The sequence below is a fragment of the Phaseolus vulgaris genome, chromosome 9 (genome assembly GCF_000499845.2).
Source record: "Phaseolus vulgaris cultivar G19833 chromosome 9, P. vulgaris v2.0, whole genome shotgun sequence".
Lineage (NCBI taxonomy): Eukaryota > Viridiplantae > Streptophyta > Magnoliopsida > Fabales > Fabaceae > Phaseolus > Phaseolus vulgaris.
In genome coordinates this window covers 5,794,693-5,815,276 of record NC_023751.2, presented here as the reverse complement: position 1 = coordinate 5,815,276, position 20,584 = coordinate 5,794,693, and the positions used below count along the sequence as shown (strand labels likewise).

At 39.9% G+C, this 20,584-nt stretch overlaps 3 protein-coding genes across 3 annotated transcripts; 2 read left to right on the top strand and 1 right to left on the bottom strand.

Annotated features, from left to right (window-relative positions):
• Positions 1-102: 102 nt before the first annotated feature.
• On the top strand, positions 103-612 carry LOC137822154 (uncharacterized). The gene has a single exon (XM_068627057.1). The coding sequence runs from the start codon at positions 103-105 to the stop codon at positions 610-612; it is 510 nt and encodes a 169-aa protein (XP_068483158.1).
• A 2,039-nt stretch (positions 613-2,651) lies between these two features.
• LOC137822153 (uncharacterized) lies at positions 2,652-3,068 on the top strand. The gene has a single exon (XM_068627056.1). It carries the CDS (start codon positions 2,652-2,654, stop codon positions 3,066-3,068), a length of 417 nt encoding a protein of 138 aa, XP_068483157.1.
• Positions 3,069-15,320: 12,252 nt separating this feature from the next.
• Positions 15,321-19,340, bottom strand: LOC137820240 (probable receptor-like serine/threonine-protein kinase At4g34500). The gene is made up of 7 exons (XM_068624205.1): positions 18,180-19,340; positions 17,057-17,161; positions 16,828-16,950; positions 16,439-16,609; positions 16,224-16,353; positions 15,925-16,134; positions 15,321-15,728 (listed from the first exon to the last, which is right to left on the bottom strand). Exons 1-7 carry the CDS (start codon positions 18,659-18,661, stop codon positions 15,615-15,617), a joined length of 1,335 nt encoding a protein of 444 aa, XP_068480306.1. The 5' UTR covers positions 18,662-19,340; the 3' UTR covers positions 15,321-15,614.
• Between the last annotated feature and the right edge of the window lie 1,244 nt (positions 19,341-20,584).

Below are 20,584 nucleotides of genomic sequence, written 5' to 3'. Positions count from 1 at the left end.
CAGGCGCATGAAATGTCAATCCACGGAGAAGTACACACCATCTCTAGTGGCTTCTCAGGAGGGGGGCCCACTGCCTCTCAGTGCAAGAGGTATATGAGGTCAATGAATTCAGTTGCTGGAGAGGGTTCGGACGACCCGTGGGAGACAAACTTGGTGTTCACGAAAGCTGATCTACGTGATGTCGTCCCACATGACAATGACCCCGTGGTCATTTCGGTTATCACAGCTGGGAGAAAGGTGCATAGAGTTCTCGTCAACCAAGGCAGTTCTGCAGATGTCATGTTTTGGTCGACCTTCAACAAGCTGCAGTTATCCCCTGACTTGCTGAGGCCCTACACTGGATGCTTGTATGGGTTTGTAGGGGACCAAGTGGAGGTACGTGGCTACTTGGAGCTAAGGACGACGTTTACGGATGGAACGACGTCCCGTACAAAGAGCATTCGATACTTGGTAATTAATTCCAATTCAGCTTACAATATTCTGTTGGGTAGGCCAGCACTGAATAGGCTAAGAGCAGTGGCCTCCACGCGCCACATGAAGATGAAACTGCTAGACCTTAGTGGCAGGGTGATCGTGATCAAGTCCGATCAGGAGGAGGCGTGGTCATGGTGATGGAACGCTCGCCCGTTTCAGATACGCCAATGGAGGTAGAGCCCTTGGAAGAGGCGACGCCCGCGGAGTCAACGCCTGTCGAGGCCTCACCCGCGGAGGCGACGCCCAGGGAAGACGCGCACTTAGAAGAAACACATGGGGAGGCCTCGCCCATGGAAGAAGTATCCGAGTGGGCCTCGCCCATGGAAGAAGCGCCAGAGGAGGCCACGCCTGAAGCACCTGATGGGGTGATGCCTATAAGAGAAGGCAGCAGAGGCGAGTCTCGTGCGGAGAGTGTGCGAGACAGGCGACCCCAACCAGTAGACAATGTGGTGGAGAGGCAGATAGGTGGCAAGGTATTCAAGTTGGGACATTTGCTGAGCCAGGAGGAACAAGACGAAGTGGCGGCGGTGATCTCGCGCCACCTAGATGCTTTCGCATGGTCCGCCTCGGACATGCCAGGCATCGACCCAAACTTTCTATGCCACCACCTCACCATGGATCCCAAGGTCCGCCCTGTACGACAGAGGAGGAGGAAGTTGAACGAGGAGAGGCGCCTCGTCGTGCAGGAGGAGACGCAGAAATTGCTAAGTGTTGGGCACATCAGGGAGATCCAATACCCTGAGTGGCTGGCCAATGTCGTCTTGGTGAAGAAGGTGAATGGAAAGTGGAGAATGTGTGTGGACTTCACAGATTTGAATAAGGCGTGCCCTAAAGATTTGTACCCCTCGCCTAGCATCGATGCGTTGGTGGACAGCGGTTCAGGGTGTAAGATGCTGAGCTTGTTGGATGCATTCTCGGGGTACAATCAGATAAAGATGCATCCAAGGGATGAGAGCAAGACGACGTTCATGACGGAGACGTGCAGTTACTGCTATAAGGTGATGCCGTTTGGGCTGAAGAAAGCGGGCGCCACCTACTAGAGACTAATGGATAAGGTCCTTGCACCCATGCTGGGAAGGAATGTGCAGGCCTACGTAAATGACATGGTGGTAAGTTGCAGAGCCTCTTGGCAAAGAGTGATTCGCAGTTGGTCACAGGGCAGGTGACTAGGGAGTATCCGGCAAAAGACCCGCAGATGGCGGCGTATCTGAAGTATGTCCAAGTGTTGAAGGGAGCTTTCACTACGTTTGAGCTGGTGCATGTCGTTAATTCAAGATACGGCGAGGGTACCCCGTGTCAGCGCCTATGCGGCCTCGCCCGAAGAAGAGAAGTGTGCGCAAGTATGTACCCTAAAAGAAGGGGACACGTGGATGTCGCCTTATAGGCGATACATAGCATATGAGATTCTCCCAGCGGAGCCTGGGGAAGGCAAGAGGATAAAGAAGAATTCTGCAAGGTACACTCTCATTGATGGAGTGCTATTCAGACATGGGTTCACACACCCAATTCTGACATGTGTGAGTGGCGACGAGTGTACGAGGATCATGTCGGAGCTTCACGAAGGGGTTTGCGGAAGCCACGTAGGAGGAAGATCATTAGCTTCCAAGGTGATTCACGCAGGGTTTTATTGGCCATCGATGAGGGAAGATTGTGTAAGGTACGCCCAGTGATGCAAGCAGTGTCAGATGCATGCTGACTGGCACAAGGCGCCTCCAGAAGAGCTGAGATCGATTTACAGCCCGTGGCCTTTCCACACATGGGGAATTGATATTCTGGGGCCTTTCCCTCTGGCGATAAGGCAGATGAAGTACTTGATAGTCGCCATCGAGTACTTCACGAAGTGGATAGAGGCAGAACCAGTGGCCCAGATCACTGCGCACAAGGTACAACAATTTGTTTGGAAGAACATTGTATGTCATTTTGGGGTGCCAAGGCATCTCATCTCGGATAATGGCACTCAGTTTGCCAGCCTGCAAATGAGCAAGTTATGTGCAGAAGTAGGGATCAAGCAGGTGTTCGCGTCTGTCGAGCACCCCTAGACGAACGGACAGGTGGAGTCCGCTAATAGAATTTTGTTGAGGGGGTTGAAGCGAAGACTTGAGAAGACTAAAGGGGTGTGGGCAGAAGAAGTACCAAGGATTGTGTGGGCTTACCACACCACGCCTCAATCTTCCACCATGGAGATGCCGTTCAACCTAGTATATGGGTCATACGCCATGATCCCGGTAGAGATTCACGAAAGCTCGCCCCGTTTTCAAAGTTTTGTAGCAGAGGAGTCCAACGAAGAAAGAAGGGTGAATCTAGACCTATTGGACGAGGCCAGAGAAGAGGCGAGGATAAAGGCTGAAGCCGTGAAGAGAAGGGTAGAGCATCAATACAACTCTAAGGTGAAGCCGCGGCAGTTTCAAGTGGCGGACCTGGTTATGCGGAAGGCTCATCCCTATGAGTTGGAGAACAAGTTGTCTCCCAAGTGGACCGGACCCTTCCGAGTAACCGAAGCCAAGGGGAATGGTTCGTACAAGCTTGAGACTCTGGAAGGAGGTCCCATCCCACGCAGCTGGAACGCAACCAATTTAAAGTTTTATTTCAGCTAAAGACATTATGTAGTACACAGTATCAAAGGGGACACTCTTTTTCCCTTTCGGGGGTTTTTTAATGAGGTCACCCAAGTAAAAAAGAAGTTCAAAGAATACTTTGTCTCATCTCCCCTTTACCTTTCTTCTTGTAATATAAGGAAACGCTAGAGGGAAAGGCCGCTGCTTTGGGCGTCGCCGGGTGTAGGCGTCGCCAGGTGCAGGCGACGCCAGGTGTAGGTGTGGACGCCAAGCGCACGAGCCAGCTTGGACGCGTCGCCACCCCAAAGGAAGTGGCAGGAACACACTCTCCAGGCGTGGGCGACACGTTAGGAAGGTACGTATAGTAAATTTCAAAAATTCGGGCGTTTAGTCCTTGGGTAGGGGTTAACGGATTCCTTCGGGACGCCCCCTCCCCAGGTGAGAACGGCTAGCCCCGGTGTCCGACGTTTAGACACCTCGCAAGGAAGTGGCGAGAGGCGTTTCCTTCGAGTGTGGGCGTCGGGCAGTGATAAGTGTCTAATTTCAGTAATAATTCATATTAAAATATAGGCACTTATGAGGATTTATTGCTAATTTACATATAAAATAATCCCTAATTTATGAATTTATACCTTTTTACATTTTTTATGATCTTTATTTGAATAAGAGTATTTTATTCCCAAATTTGGTGTTAATTGCAGATTTCTAAGGAAGATTGGAGATTTGGATTAAAGATGAATGATTTGAGCTAAAAAGATAAAGATAGAAGGTCCCATAATGGAAAAAGATGCAAAGAAAGATTGGGCCTTTTTTATGTTTTATCATTTAGCCCATTAGCGCGACACAATAAACAACCTAACCCTAGAAAACTAGGATAAATAGAGGGCTAGAGGCTCAACCTTAGGGTGCCAAATTGAGAGGAAAACACCATAGAGTGAATTGTAACCCAATTGGGAGAATGAAAGGTGCTAGAAGTATGCGTGGCTAATTCTACCCTTTGGGGTTGGGAGTAATCTGCTCAAACTCTTATGTATTGAGGTGATATCTTATATATTAATATTCAGTTCTTGGTTGACTATTGGTATTGTTGTTTTACTTTTAACTTTCCGTGACAAATTGAGAATCTTAAATCTAACCGAGAAGTATTTTTAGGGTTCAGACCTAAACAACAATACTTAACATATTTGAGTGCTAGGAATAGACTTGAAATGTTAATTGCTATTAAACGTCTGAGCTTCGTTCTAAGTTGTTCTTATAATTATGCGAGGATCTATAGTTAGGGGACATTCTTAAGGATTTTATATGCGAGGAATCGATATAAATTATTTTTATACGGGCATCAATTTCAATCAAAGAACTTAATATTGACATGCTAATCAAAATACTTGAGAGTGAGAAAGATGAAACTAATCTTTATTTTTCCAATTGAAACAACTAATTCTTTGTCTGTTTTCTTATTGATCAGTGCCAACACAATTAATTCAAAACTCTTTTAATTGTTCTATTTTTATATTTAACGATTATTGTACTCGATAATTCATTGTTCCTTGTGGGATCGATATCCGTCCTTAGGGACAATTATTACTTTTGACAAACGCGGTGCACTTGCCGTAAAAAGTCATCAGGCAGTAAGAAAGTTTGGAGCAATGTAGAGCCAGATGACTTGGTGCAGAGACACGTCATGTAGGAGAAGTGCCATCCTTAGGGAAACCTTCTCCTTGGGCGTAATCACCAAAGTCCCTGGTCATCTTGGTGTTTAGACACACCGGGGACGATACGACACTGCTCTCAGCATGTCTCTCCTCGGACGTGGGCACCAAGAACACTGACCGCCTTGGTGTTTTTAGACACTTCGAGGACGAAACGGCGCTGCCTTCGGGCAAGCCTCTCCTCGGGAGCGGGCACCAAGTGTGCAGAGACAGGGGCTAAGTTGCCTTGGTGTTTAGACACCCCGTGGACGATACGGCACTGCTGTAGTAGGCCTCTCCACGAGCGTGGGCACCAAAGTGTGACTTTGTCCCAAGTGTTTAGACACGCTGAGGACGATACGACCTCGCGTTCAACGGGTCTCTCCTCGAGCGTGGACACACAGTGCAGGTAAGATAAGCCCTCCTCGCCCTCGAGCGATGTCGAGGCCATAGAAGAAGAGCTAAAGTCCTCCCTCGCCCTTGAGTGATGTCGAGGCCATAGAAGAGATGAGACCTCTTTCATCTTAAGTGATGACGAGGCCAGCAATACCTTTGGTAGTAAGTGCCTCAGAGTTGAAGAAGATTAGGCGAAGAGCAAGATGAGCAAGTCAAAGAAGCAAAAGAAATTCGAAGAGCAAAGGCGTGGATCAGAGCAGGAAAGGGCGAATAAAAGCATAAACACAAGTTATCAAGATGAAGCAAGAAAGAATACACGAAGAAGATGAAGCCATAACGATCAATTATATTCAAAGGTGTGTAGCAGAAAATGTCCACAACAGTTACAAATTCATTGCGTTTTCTGCAGTTATTTTGATGTTCTTCATTTTCTGTTTCTTATCTTCTTCTTTGTTCTTCGGGTTTCCGAGGAAAGCTCTCAACTTTTAACTTTTTCAAAGAACATGTAATTATTTCATCTTTTTTTTTTAGATATTTTGCGTTTTCTGCAATTATTTTGATGTTCTTCGTTTTTTGTTTCTTATCTTTTTCTCTGTTCTTCGGGTTTCTGAGGAAAGCTCTCAACTTTTAACTTTTTCAAAGAACAGGAAATTATTTAATCATTTTTTGAGATATTTTGTGTTTTTTGCAGTTATTTTGATGTTCTTCGTTTTTTGTTTCTAATCTTCTTCGCGGTTCTTTGGGTTTCTGAGAAAAGCCCTAAACCTCTACATTTCCTACGTCTCTAATTCCCTTCTCCATTCCCTCCAAAAACCACAACTTACCCTCCTCTCCTTTCGCCGATTTGGCCACTACACAACTTCTGGTCATTTTGCCTTACCAGCATCGCATATATCTTTTTTTAGGTATGTTTCATTTGACGCGATTTTTGAATTTTAAAATGGGTTTCTGAGGCTATATAAGTTCTCAGAAACAGAAACCCTTTCATTTATACTTTCGTCTTTCATTGTTCGGAATAAAAGGTTAGCCTTTTATCATTCCTTTGCATCTTTTGTGCATTTATATCATACCTCTTCATATTTTTTGGTAAAATGTTTTTCTTTTTTGTGCTTTCTGCAATTATTTTGATGTTCTTCGTTTTCTGTTTCTTATCTTCTTTGCGGTTCGTTAGGTTTCTGAGAAAAGCACTAAACCTCTATGTACCGACCAGTCCTCGGGCGTTGTTGACCACTGGTAATATTGGTGTCAGGTAAGCAGGGTCCCACGAGCGGCGTGGGCCAGTATCTTGCGAAGCACGTGCGCCAAGGAGCCAAAGAGTGGTCAGACATCGGTCACCAAGATGTACCGACGTGCCACTAGACAATGTGGAGAGGTCGGACATCGGGACCGAACAGTAGAGTTGGGCCACGAGAGGTGGATCACAGACCACACAACAGTTATCAGAAAGGGAGAAGCCTAGGTCACGAGAGTCCATGCGTGTAGAGTGGATGACGTGTTTAGGCGTAACACAAGTATAGAGCCACTGGAAAGATATGACCTGTGAGGGTCGCGTTCCAGGGATGAGCTGCATGAATGGCACGTGAACAGCTAGGGCACTCCCAAAGGCGGGTGACCCCAGAGATCAGGTGCACGAGGAGGCACCCAGGTGGTCACCCCGTCAGAGGTTGCACTCTAGTTAGGGAACCCGCGCTAGGTTATCCTAAGAGTAGGTAACAATAGTGTTGGGCCCACATCCTCAGAAAGCCCATTTTGGGTATAGAGGAGACCCTAGCTTCAATCTATATAAAGGAAAGCAACAAACTTAGCAAGGTATGCTATTCATTTGCGTCGCTTAACACACATACAGTGACAGTTATACAGTTTTGGTGTTTTCTAGCCCTAAGATTGACTTGAGCGTCGGAGTGCAAACGGCCTCTAGGGAACCCTTTGCCTTTGTGTTTTTAGGCATTCATCAAAGGAAAAGCACGTGCGAGCGCAAGGATTCTGGACGTGAGAGTGACGTAGACGCACAAATACGTTTTAGGTTAACCAGCAGAAATATACATTTTCTATGTCTCCAAAAGCATTCCCTTCTTCATTCCCTCCAAAAACCTCAACTTACCATCCTCTCCTTTCACCGATTTGGCCACTGCACAACTTTTGCTCATTGCCTTACTAGTGTTAATCAAGGATGATCTAGATGCTTTGATGTCTCAAAATCCATGGTGTTTGATGGAAGGTTGGAGTTGCTGCTTGTGTGGGTGGATTTTGGGTAGAATGATGTGTAATCCACTCTTTGTTTGAATCTAAAACAGTTTGGAATCAAAGCCTTTTTGAAAAAGATTGTTTTCTAAAGAAGTGAAAAAACAACCAGTTGTTTTATCGTTTCAATCGGTTGTTTGACACTTAGAGGTTTTTTATAAGGGTTTGAAGCTGTTTGACTTGGTTGACTTTGCTATCAAACCAAATCAATCGGTTGTTTCGAGAATTCAACCGATTGTTTGTTGAAAATCCATAACTGAATTTTTGTTATGTTTGCAAATTAGCTTTAAATGTTTTCTAACTGAATAGGCTCCTGCTTTAAATCTTTTTAACAGATTTTGGAGTATTTAAAGAGGTTGTTACACTCTTTTAAAGTTTGATACAATTTTGAGAGATTTTTTGTGAAACTGTGAAAACGTATTTGAGTTTTCAAGATTTGCATTCAAGCTTTTGAGTTTTCTCAAAGAAGTGGAATAGGATTGTTGTAATCTCTTGATTTGATCATTATCAGTTGTAATCCTTTCTGTATCTCTTGAATTTCTGAATACTGGTGTGTAAGTGCAGAATCAGAGGGTGTTCTTATTTATGTAGTGTTTGTGTGCCAAAGGAAGTGTGTGACTTGAGGTGTTCATGGTCACTTCTTAGGTGATGTGTTTGTAATCTGGATTTTGATTGCATAGTAGATGTCCAGTGATTTCTGGGAACTGGATGTAGCTTTTGGTATAAAAGTGAACCAGTATAAATTTGTTTGTCTGATTCTCTCTTTCCCTGATCTCATATATATCTATTTTAAGTTGTTTTATTAACTGTTGATAAAAACAACCGGTTGAATAGCAAAAACAACCGGTTGAATAGCAAAAACAACCGGTTGAATAGCAAAAACAACCGGTTGATTTTCTAGAAATCAACTAAAACAGCTTTGTGGATTTCTTTCCATACTTTCCTTTTCTGTGATTCTTCATTGGCTTTCATTATACCTTCAAAGTTTGCGAAAATATTTCACAAACAATTCACCCCCCCCCTCTTGTTTAAGGCCATATATTCTAACAATTGGCATCAAGAGCTTGGTACTTGAAAAATATTCAAGTTTGGTCCTAAAATTCTTTTTCTTATGGTTGAAAAATTACCCTTTGGGGAGGGTGCATCAATAAACAGACCACCTTTTTATTGAAAAGCCTTGGTCCCAATGGACTGATGCAAAAAACAAAAGAGCAAAGTTTGATTGCATTGCAAAAAATATTATCATCTCTGCCTTAAATTCTGATGAGTTTGTCAGGGTCTCTCAATGCGGATCGGCTAAGGAAATGTGGGATACTCTAGAAGTAACTCATGAAGGAACGAACGATGTAAAGTGGGCAAGGAAACATACTCTAATCCAAGAGTTTGAGATGTTCAGAATGCTTAAAGGAGAAAATCAATTGCGGATGTGCAAAAGCGGTTCACTCATATTGGCAATCACTTCAAGAGTCTTGGAAAGGTCTTTAACAAAGAAGAGTTGAATATCAAGATTCTCAAATGTCATGATAGATCTTGGCAACCTATAGTCACGGCTATCTCATAATCAAAGGACTTCACATCTTTGACTACGGCCTCCTTGTTTGGAAAGCTTAGGGAGCATGAGTTGGAGATGAATAGACTCAACATTCAAGAGAGTGAAGAAAAACATATGAGAAACATTGCCTTGAAAACTGCCAAGCACAAGAACAACCAAGTTTCAAGTGATGAGAGTGAAGGAGAAACTCTTAGTTTGCTGTCCAAAAAGTTCAGCAAATTCTTGAAGAAGAACCGCAACAAAGACTCCAATAAAGAAAGGTATGGCAACAAGAAAACTAGTGATGTTAATGCTAACATTTATACTTGTTATGGTTGTGGAGAACAGGGGCACATAAAGGTTGAATGCCCAAATAAAGAGAAGAAGTCAAGCAAGAAGGAAAAGAAGGCAAAATCAAAGAGAGCCTACATTGCTTGGGATGAAAATGATGTCTCTTATCAAGCTCCTCATCAAGCGAAGATGAAGAAGCTAATCTGTGTTTGATGGCCAAGGAATAGGATGATGCAAGTAGTGTAAGTTCTTGTACTTCTTTAAATGCTGAAAATTATAGTCAACTTCTTCAAGCTTTTAAAGAAACACATGAGGAAGCTAACCGATTGGCACTCTTGAACAACCGGTTAAAAGGGTTGAATAACTGGCTTGAAAACAGAGTCAAGGCACTAGAAGAAGAGTTGGAGAATTCAAAAACTGATTTTGAAAATCTAGAATGCTTTACAAGAACTTTTCTTGCAAGTGTGACTCACTTGTTTGTGAAAATTGTGAATCTCTTGAAAAGAAGGTTCACTACCTTGTGAAAACTGTGGATAGGCTTTCAAAGGGTAAATCCAACTTTGAGATTGTCTTGGCATCTCAAAATTGTGTTTTTGGAAAAGCAAGTTTAAGTTTTAATCCAAAGAGCAAGAAAAATGAGTTTCCGAAGCCTTATTCAAAATTGTCAGAAAAACAACAAATTGAAGAATCGAAACAACGGGTTGTTACATGTTTTTTTGCATGGAGAGAGGCCACTCAGTTAGATTCTACAATATTAGGAAATATTTTGTTCCTAAAGGTGTTATGAGATGGATTCCCAAGAATTCTGAGGTTCCACATGATAAAGTTAATGCCAAAGGACCCACGGGGACCAAATCTTGTTGCTTGAATTTCTCTTTTGTAGGTAAGCTTGATGGAAAACATGGAGATGTGGTACCTAGACAATGGTTGTTCCAAACACATGAATGGAGATAAATCTAAGTTTGTGAACAACAATTTCAAGCAAAAAGGACATGTGACTTGTGGAAACAACAATAAAGGAAAGATTCTTGGAAGAGGCATCACTAGAGACAAGAACAACTTCTTGGTTCATGATGTCCTTTATGTGGAAGGTCTCAAGCACAGTATTATTAGCATTAGCCAGCTATGTGACAAGGGTTATCAAGTAACCTTCAAGCCCAACTCTTGTGAGATATGCCTACTCAATTCAAAGGAAGTAGTGTTGATTGGTAAAAGAATCAACAATGTTTATCTTTTAGATATCTCTTCTCCTACATATATTGGTTGTCTTCTTTCCAAATATGATAAGTCATGGTTATGGCATAGAATAATAGCTCATATTCACATGCATCATTTGAATAAATTGATATCTAAAGATCTTGTAATAGGGTTACCCAAACTCAAGTTTGAGAAATACCACTTTTGTGAAGCATGCCAAAAAGGGAAACAAATTAAGCATTCTTTCAAATTGAAAAATGTTGTTTCCACTTCAAAACCCCTTCAGCTGCTGCACATGGATCTATTTGGTCCTTCAAGAACCATGAGTCTTGGTGGAAAGTACTATGCACATGTTGTTGATGATGACTTTTCTAGGTATACATGGACGTTGTTCTTGGAGTCAAAGAGTGAGGCATTCTCTACATTCAAGAAGCTTTCCAAAAGATTGCAAAACTCTTGCTGCGGCAACATCATTGCAATTAGAAGTGATCATGGAGGGGAGTTCTAAAATGAAAAATTTAGCACCTATTGTGGAAAGTTGGGATTTTTTCACAACTTTTCTGCACCAAGAACTCCTCAACAGAATGGTGTAGTGGAGAGGAAGAACAGGTCTCTTGAAGAACTAGCAAGAACCATGCTAAGTGAATCTTCCTTACCCAAGTATTTTTGGGTTGATGCAGTGAGCACTTCTTGTTATGTGATGAATATAATGCTTATAAGGCCAATCTTGAAGAAAACTCCGTATGAGCTTTTCAATGGAAGGAAGCCAAACATTAGTCACCTAAAAGTGTTTGGATGCAGATGTTTCATTCTAAATAATGGGAAAGAAAATTTGGGCAAGTTTGATGAAAAAGCCGACAATGGTATCTTTATTAGCTATTCTTCAACTAGCCATGCATATAGAGTCTAAAACAAGAGACTCGTGACTGTGGAGCAGTACGTCCATGTGGTGTTCAATGAAATCATTCATACAAATCAGGGTTCCATAAAGGATTATGCAGAAGAAGATGAGCAAAACATCATTATGCTAAAGTTGGAATCCTGTCCAGAAAAACAACTTATTGATTCTGCGAAACAACCGGTTGAAATTCCGCAACAGGAAGAGCTGCCAAAGGAATGGATAATTCCAAGGGATCTTTTAGTGGAGAACATCATTGGCCAGATCCAGAAGGGTGTTTCTACACGTAGTGCTTTCCCTAACTACTGCAAGCATATGGCTTATGTCTCCCAAATTGAACCTAAGTCAATTGAAGAAGCTCTCAAGGATGATAAATGGGTTGTTGCCATGCATGAGGAACTGCATCAATTTACAAGAAATGATGTCTGGTTTCTTGTTCCAAGGTCTGATAAGAAGAACATCATTGGATGCAAATGGGTTCTCAAAAATAAGTTGGATGAATCTGGAGTGATTACAAGGAATAAGGCAAGGCTTGTGGCTAAAGGTTATAATCAAGAGGAATGCATAGATTATGGTGAAACCTTTGCTCTAGTTGCAATATTAGAAGTTGTAAGGTTGTTGCTGAACTTTGCTTGTATAAGTGGATTTAAATTGTTTCAAAATGATGTTAGGAGTGCTTTCCTCAATGGAATCATCAATGAGGAAGTCTATGTTGAACAACCACCGGGCTTTGAAGATCATTAACATCCTAACCATGTATATAAGCTAAAAAAGACCTTGTATGGGCTTAAACAAACTCCAAGGCAGTGGTATGAAAGGTTGGGTAACTTTCTTTTATCCAATGGCTATGAGAAAAGGATGATTGACAAGATTCTCTTTATCAAGAAGTCAAATTCTGAAATTATCTTTGTCCAAATCTATGTTGATGACATGATTTTTGGTGCTACCAAAGATAGTTTATGTGAAGAGTTTGTGGCTACCATGCAAGGAGAGTTTGAAATGTCAATGATGGGGGAGCTTTCATTCTTTCTTGGACTGTAGGTCAAGCAATCCAAAGATGGGATTTTCCTAAGTCAATCAAAGTCAAAGAAATTCTTAAGAAGTTTGAAATGGAAAGTTGCAAAGAAGTTAGCACACCTATGCCATCAAGTTGCTATATGAATGTTGATGTGGCTGGAAAAGAGGTAGATCAAACCAAATATAGAGGGTTGATTGGTTCCTTACTCTATCTCACAGCTGTTGAAGATGGGAAGTGTCCCGACCAGACCTCGGTCATCGACCCAGGGACTGAGCTCAGACATCGCGCACCGATGCTAGGTAATGGAAGGGGGCCACATAAGGTGGGCTCCAAACGCACCTACCAAGGGATTGGTTAGTCTTTGGATATTGGTATCATAGACCCCGATGTTGGAGTTCGACATCGGACCTCACCAACAGAGGGAGAAATCGGACATCGGCGGTCTGAACGTAAGGTGGGCCCTAGAGTTATGTTAAGTTAACAGGTAAGATATGAGTTAGGTCACGAAGGATCCATGCATGTGGTGTGTACATGAAGGCGCGGCACGAGTGAATAACCCTGAGGGGCGCTAAGGCCCATTAGGGTTAGGGTTTCCATGGAAAGTTGCATGCATGGCACATGAATACTTAGGGCACCCACAAAGCAGATGGCGCTAGAGATTAGGTGCACAAGTTGGTACCCAAGCAGCCACTATGTTATTCGTTGCACTCCAGTTAAGGGAAGTTCATGTGCAAGATACGCTAAGATTATGTGAATAGCGACGCAAGGACGTTCCCCAAGGAACCCTAGATAAGGGCAACAGCACAAAGGTAAACCCTAGTTTCAACCTATATAAAGGGTGCTAAGAACCCTAGCAAGGTACACAATTTCTAAGACTGAAACTACTTTATACACTTGGTGTTTCTTTGCCCTAATACTGACTTGAGCGTCGGAGTGCAAACGGTCGTCAAGGCGCCCTTTGTCTTTGCAGGTGAGAGATTCTTTGACCAAGAACGTACGATTCTTAGGCGGAGATAAAAGGGCCAAAGGCTGCCGTTGGAGTCAACCGGCGAAGCGAGTCAACCGGCAGGAATCGGAAGCTTTGATGTTTCAAATCCTCATGGAACCTGAAGTTGTGCTGCGTTTTAGATTTGGGTTTAGTTATGAGGTTTAGAATCTTTGTAAGATCAGTCTTTGATTCCTACAGAAAGCTTGTTTCAATTTGTTTTAAAGAACTAAGTGTTTTTTCCATGCAAAGGGAAAAACAACCGATTAAAGTTTCGAGACAATCGGTTGTTTGTCACTTAGCTGGCAAAGGGGTTTTAAAACTGTTTTTTGAATCAGTTGTGTAACTGCTGAAACCATTCAACCAGTTAAATCGTGGTTTCAACCGGTTAAAAGTGAGTTTTCATAACAGTATTTTGAAAACCTGTTTTAACTTATTTAGTTGTTCAAATTTTCCTTAAACAGTAGTTTTTCAAAGGTTATAAATATAGCCTTCTTTAAAATGTTTCAAACATGAGAAATATAGAAGTTTTACACTCTGATTTGAGATCAAAAAGAGAGATTACAATCTATTTGTGAAAAGGAGTTTTTCAAAGTTTAGCAAGATTGCTTTTGAGCTTTGTTGTGATTCAAGAACTGATCATAGGGTTTCTGGTGTACTGTTATTCCTGGTGTTTTCTACCCTTTCTTAGTTTCTTGTAATTGTTCATATTACATTCTGTAAACGTATTTGTAAAATCCTGTAAAGTCAGTGTGATTTTGGCTTGAGGTGTGTGCTGTGTGCCAAAAGGGTGAGTAGGTCTTGTGGTTTCAGGATCACCTCTTTGTGAGTATTTGTAATCTGTGTTTGGTTACATAGTGGAATGCTCAGTGGTTTGACTGGGGACTGGATCTAGCTCAGGGACTGAGTGAACCAGTATAAACCTTATGTGTAAATCTCTCTTTCTCTCAACTTTATCTGTTTGATATTTTTGCTGCCATAAACAACCGATTAAATTGTGTTTTAACCGATTGAAATTCTGATATTTGTTTATGTTAGACTATTTGATTGACTTTTTGAAATGTTTATCTGAGTTGATTGTTAAAGATTCATTCTAAAGTAAAGTAATTGCGAAAATCTTTTAGAAATAATTCACCCCTCTTATTTAAGTCATCAATTCTAAAAACAGCAAGTAGGCCGGATATCATGTATGAAGAATTCTTTTAGAGGAATGTAACGTGAGTTCACAAGAGCATGGGAAGTGCCCAGAAGAGAAGTTTACATTCGATATTCATTACATAACTACCCGCCCTCACATGTATTGCAACGTGCCAGTGGAGAACATTACATTGTGGAGAGTGCTAATATAAAAAAAAAAAAAAAAACTTCATTAATGGTTCACCTACGTAACAGTGGTTGCACCCAACGTGAGAATAGGAGGTGCCTCATAGAAAAAACAAAGTGCATTACATGTTTATCAAGTGAGGTATGACTATGTGGAGATAGGTGACCGGTGGTATATAAATTTTCGATTATTGTATGCTTTAAAAAATATTAAATGATCTTTACACCCTTTTATTCCTATCTCGCAGAATTTGTTTTTCCTTCCTTGTTCATCATACTGCATATAATTATTGTAAATTTACTTTATCTCTACTTAATATAAGATTTCCAAACACCCTTCCTCGTACCGCCGAGATATGTACATCTAGTGTATAAGTCTAGGTACTATAAACTCATCAAACCTCGCTACTACAACGTAATACAATGTGATATAACCATAATGAAAAAAAAGATTACAGCATAGTGCGGGGTGACTAGCAAGCGTAGATGCAGTGATTACAAAAGCAAATATCGGAAGCTGAGGTGAAGTGAAGGATACAACAACCATTACCTTCCTTTTAATTAAAGAAGAAATGTGTGAAATCCATTACACTCTAAAAGTAACTTCAATTAAAAAAACCATATGAAACAAATTAACTGGTCATTATTATTTTGACCACCATATACATGTTCTAGTTGTCAGTGCATGCGTCTACAAAATATGTAATATCAAAGACATGCATGAATGAGCGCAAGAGTCGCAACCAAATATATTAATAAATATCAGCAATATTGCCGAAATATTATCTTATGCTGCATGCAGACTAATAAAAATTATATGTTTAGGAAATTCATATTTACAAGGCTCGTTTTCTTCACAAGAAAATGCCATACATCAGAATATGCTAAGACCTCTCCTACAAAGATGAAACTACACTATTATAAGATATGCACAATGGCTTCTGGCGTTTTACAACAAATTGAAAATCGTTGGAAAAATAATTTGATCTCAGGGTTTGTCATGAGCAACACAACATATCATCTCCAGCTTGATTTATCTATGGGCTCTACATGCCTTGTTGGATATGGAATCTTGCTGGGAGCAGCTGCTTTAGAATGAACAGGATCTTTCTCTCTATTTGTTCGATGTTCCTATTCAGAAAGGAAAGCGAGTCATTTCAGCAAAGCAAGCCATTTCGGTTGGTAGACGCTATACTACAATTTACTTTGGATCTTTCAGTGAGGTAGGTAGATTAGGATGTGACATTTAGTATCAAAACTGTTGTACCGCTGCATCACAAGTGTTTTTTCTTATAAAGCATAGAGGATGAAAGCATAAGGGACTTACAGAACGAAAGGGAAAATCATCAGCCTCAAGCATGTGAACAATTTGGCCCATCTTTGGTCGCTTACTAACATCCAAATCTATACAGCGCAGACATACAAGTAAAGCTCGTTTCAAAGATCTTTGAGAGGGTTGAATATCTATTAAAGGATCAACTAGTTCATCACCACGACGATTTGCAACCATTCCTTTAAACCAATCAACCAAGTTCATCTGAAGCTCACCAGACAAAACACACACATAAGAGTCATTGGAGTTTCAGGGGAGACAGTAAATAAAATATAGAGAAATCCTTGAATCACCTCTCCAGGTGGTCTAGAATAATCGATTGGACTCCTTCCCGTAATTAGCTCCATAAGTAGAATCCCAAAACTATACACATCGCTGCCCTCATTAAGCATACCCGTGCTTGCATACTCAGGTGACACATATCTGCACAAAATTTGTGCCGTTGAATAAAATAGATAAATAGTATCTACCTCCATGTAAGAGAATGTTACTTGAGAATGAAACTAACCCAAATGTCCCCATTACACGTGTTGTCACATAGCTTTTCTCAGGCCCTAAGAGCTTGGCTAGTCCAAAGTCTGATACTTTAGCATTCCACTTTTTGTCCAAAAGAATGTTACTGGATTTTACATCTCGATGGACAACTTTGGGTTCTAATCCTTCGTGCAAGTACGCTAGCCTGTTTCGTAATGTAGGAAGGTTAATTAATACTCCACAAAAAAATATTTAAGGTAATAAAAATGTCATATTACCGGAGCATGATAAGAGTTGTACGTATTGTAAAAAATAGTAATATATCAGTTGACAAGCATTATACTACAATTAGAGGTAGCTAGCATGAGTGAAGGTTTGAGCTATAAGTTCAACAAAACGAGACAGGAGACTCCATAAACACACCCTTTCGCAGTCCCAACAGCAATCGTCATTCGTATATCCCATGTCAGGGGGCTAACAGGTCCTACTTCACCATGCAGCCACTGTTCCAATGTTCCATTGTCAACATATTCATAAACAAGCATCCTGAATGAATAGTCAGCAGAAGTATCATATTCAAAAGTAAGTTTCTTCATTAGAAAGACGTTCAAAGAAAATAATTAAAGCCATATGCTTAAACATAATATTTCACCTTTGAGCACCTTCTGCACAATATCCAACTAGCCCCACCAAATTCTTATGCCTCACTTTTCCAATGGCTTCAACCTCCACCTTAAACTCTTTCTCTGCCTGCCCCCTTTGTTACAATACAATAACACATGAATTTCAATAAGCCATGGCAGGTTGGTGGGGGAGAAAGAATATTAAAAACGTTCCGTCACTTCAGGAAAGAGATTTATAGTATGAGATAGCAAAGTTATGGTGGTAAAACTTGCATATTTTCCTATAGTCTAGAGTTCTACAATACTACTTAATTTATTACAGCGAATTCAAAAGTCATGCAAATTTGTAACTTCCATTTTTGTTAGATTAAGATCTCTTCTATATAGATTGAAAAGAAACACAGATTTTATCCAACAATTAGATTTCTCATTCTCTGACGTGATTATCGCACGTTAATTGGAAAAAAAAAAAGAGAGAAGATCCAAGTTCATTTTTGTAGAGAGTAATATGAAGCTATTAATTAATATTACCACCAGTTCTCTCGCTGGCCCACCTAATTCACAGCCACTGACACGTTTGTTTAAACTTTAAACTAAAGTGTTATCCAGATTAAGCTAAATTAACATGCCTAGAAAAGAAAAGGTTGAGAATCAGAAATCACGAACAATATAATAAATAAATAAACAAAAAGCAAAAGTACACAAAAGAAAAAGGTAAAATACTAAAATAACATCACCCAGGTCCCCCAAAGAAAAAAGCAAAGAAGAAGAGCACATTGTCCATCCACTCACCTTAGTCCTTAATACTCCCCAAAACAAGTAACAACTCATAATTATAAATTCGAGACAATCCTTGTCGGAGACTAAAAAACTACTCATTGTTTACTCCAATTCTAATCTAATCGATATTCAGATTCTAATTTCTTGATATATTAAGATTTATTTAAGGAACTGCTGTCTAGTTATGTTTAGAAACACATACGAAACTCATATTCCATAATTCACGTGTAGTATCCCAGAACAGAAAACAGTTGATCATCACAGGTTTTTTTTTTTATTTGCATTATATACCCACGAATATAAGAAAAACTACACAGCAACGTCAGAAAAAAATGAAAATGAGAAACAGAAAACATAGAGAGAAATATATACTTGTTGTTGAGAAGATTTTTGACGGCGACGACAGAACCGTCGAGCAAATTTCCTCTATACACAATCCCATACCCTCCTTCTCCGATCACATTCCCTTCGGCGAACCCTTGCGTCGCAGTCTCAAGCTCTCTGAGGCTATACCAGCGTCCCCACCCAATGTTCGGTGACTCCACCGACGGACTCTCTTCAAGCTTCGTCTCCTTCTTCTTCGGATCTTCCTCCTCCACCTCTTCGATTTTCAGCTCCAGAGTATTCACCTCCACGATCTCCTTCGACACCAGCGGGATCGCGCCGGAGCTGTGCTTCACTCGCATTTTCCTCTTCTTGGAGCTCCGGCGGACGCAGAGGAGGATCAGGAGCACCGTTGTCACCACCATTAGAACTAAAATGAGGAGCAGGGTGTAGAGTTTGAGGCCGAGAAAGGAGGTTCGATGAGTTAGATCCGGCATCGCACCGCCGGAGACAGTGGCGGATGCCGCCATTGCTGATATTTATTTCCGGGCGAGATTGGAATGGAGTGAAGATGTGAGAATGCGGTGTTGATGGCGTTTGGGTGTTGTTGCTGAGGAAACTGTGATGGAGTGAAGTGGTTGCTTCAGAATTGAAAAACGAAAGAAGAAAAAGAAAAGAAGCGAGAATATTGGGAAAAGTGTGAGGTTTCAACTTTCATCAACGGATACCAAAGTAAAGCAAAGCACGACAGACCCAGGATTATAGTTGTTGCTTTTTGGGCCCAAATGGAACTGTATTTACATAAATGCCACTCCCACACGCTCCCTCAACTTCCCCACTCACGTCATCACCGTGGGGACTGCAATGTAATTACGACTCAAGTGCATGATGAATTGATAGAAATAACTATAATAAAAAACAATTCGTTTATTTTAAATTACTTTACACTGTCATATCATATTCAAAATCATGTTTTTGTCTTATTTTATAAAAACCATTGTTTTTGTGTTCGTAAATAACGAATTAAAAATGGGCAATTTTTAAAAAGGATAATAAACTAGCTTTAACATATTTTCATAAATTAAAAAATAAAAGTAGCTTGCTTTGGAAACTAAAGCATTGCCGTATTTAAAGTATGTGTTCTCTATTGTGGTGATTGTAATCAGTTTTGAAGAAACACAGAGTGATAGTTAGAGTTTATTTTAATGCAATTGATGCAAAAGATGTATTGTGTATTTATAAGGTAGAATGAGATAGGAAGATGGGAATTTATTTGATAAAGAATGAATAGAATGGGTATGGTTTGCTTTGAATTGGAGCGAATGAAAAAGGTGGTGGAAGTTGAAACGGAATTATCTATTGTGATTTGGTGAAAAGGATGAGGGTTGATGGTGTGTGTAGATGACAAATTGACTGGGTCGGTGTTCCACGTAAACGTAATTATCCAATGTAACTCACCACCAAACCATTTGTTTATTTCATTCTCTTTTCATACTTGTCTATTACTTCCACCAACTAAACTAGCTCCACCCACAGTAACTAACTTCCAATGGAAATGCAACTAAAACTTATTAACACACCCTGCTCGCATTTGCATCAATTTTAACAATTTTAAAATAATCTACAATGAATCAATATGCATTCTTCTCTTTTACTTCAGATACACAACTTTTCAAGAGTAATAAACAATTTTTAAAGTAATAAAACAATTTTTAAAGTTAAAATATTAACATACCATATAAAAATAAAAATAGTTGGATAGCAATGCAAGATGGATCATGGGAAGACTCGACATTTGAGCTGGTCACTAGCCGCAACTCGTATTATTTTTTTAATTATTTTATTATGTAATATTGTTTATGTATTGAATATAATTAAATATTTTCATTTATTATTTTATGAATATCATATATTTATTTAGTTAATTTTATTTCATGGTTCATTTTAATATAACATTCATTTTTTTATAATCTTTTATAAGAAATTGTAAATAATTAGTTTTTTAAGTTTTTTCTCAATTACTATACTTCTTGCAGTAAATTTTTATTTTTAAAAGATACTTAAATTTGAGATTAAAAAATATAAAGAACTTTCTAGATATTTTTATTTATTTAGTCCACAAACTCACTTATAAACGGAATGTGAGACTTATTAATCCATAAGTCTTATGCGGATCAACTGGATAATTTTTGACAGATCAAATGCAGAACGAATCACAATGAGACAAATCACCATAAAAAAGAGATTTTAAAAGTAAATCTTTATACACCCATTAATTCTTAATTAGGAACTTGTTTTATCTTTTCAACAATTCTACTTAAGTGAAATAACAATTTATATACATATTTTTTCTAGTAATTTATTCTAATAATACTATCTTAGTATACACGAAGAACACACCTTTTATTAATATATATATATAATCTAATTTTTTTAACGTGATCATTTAATAT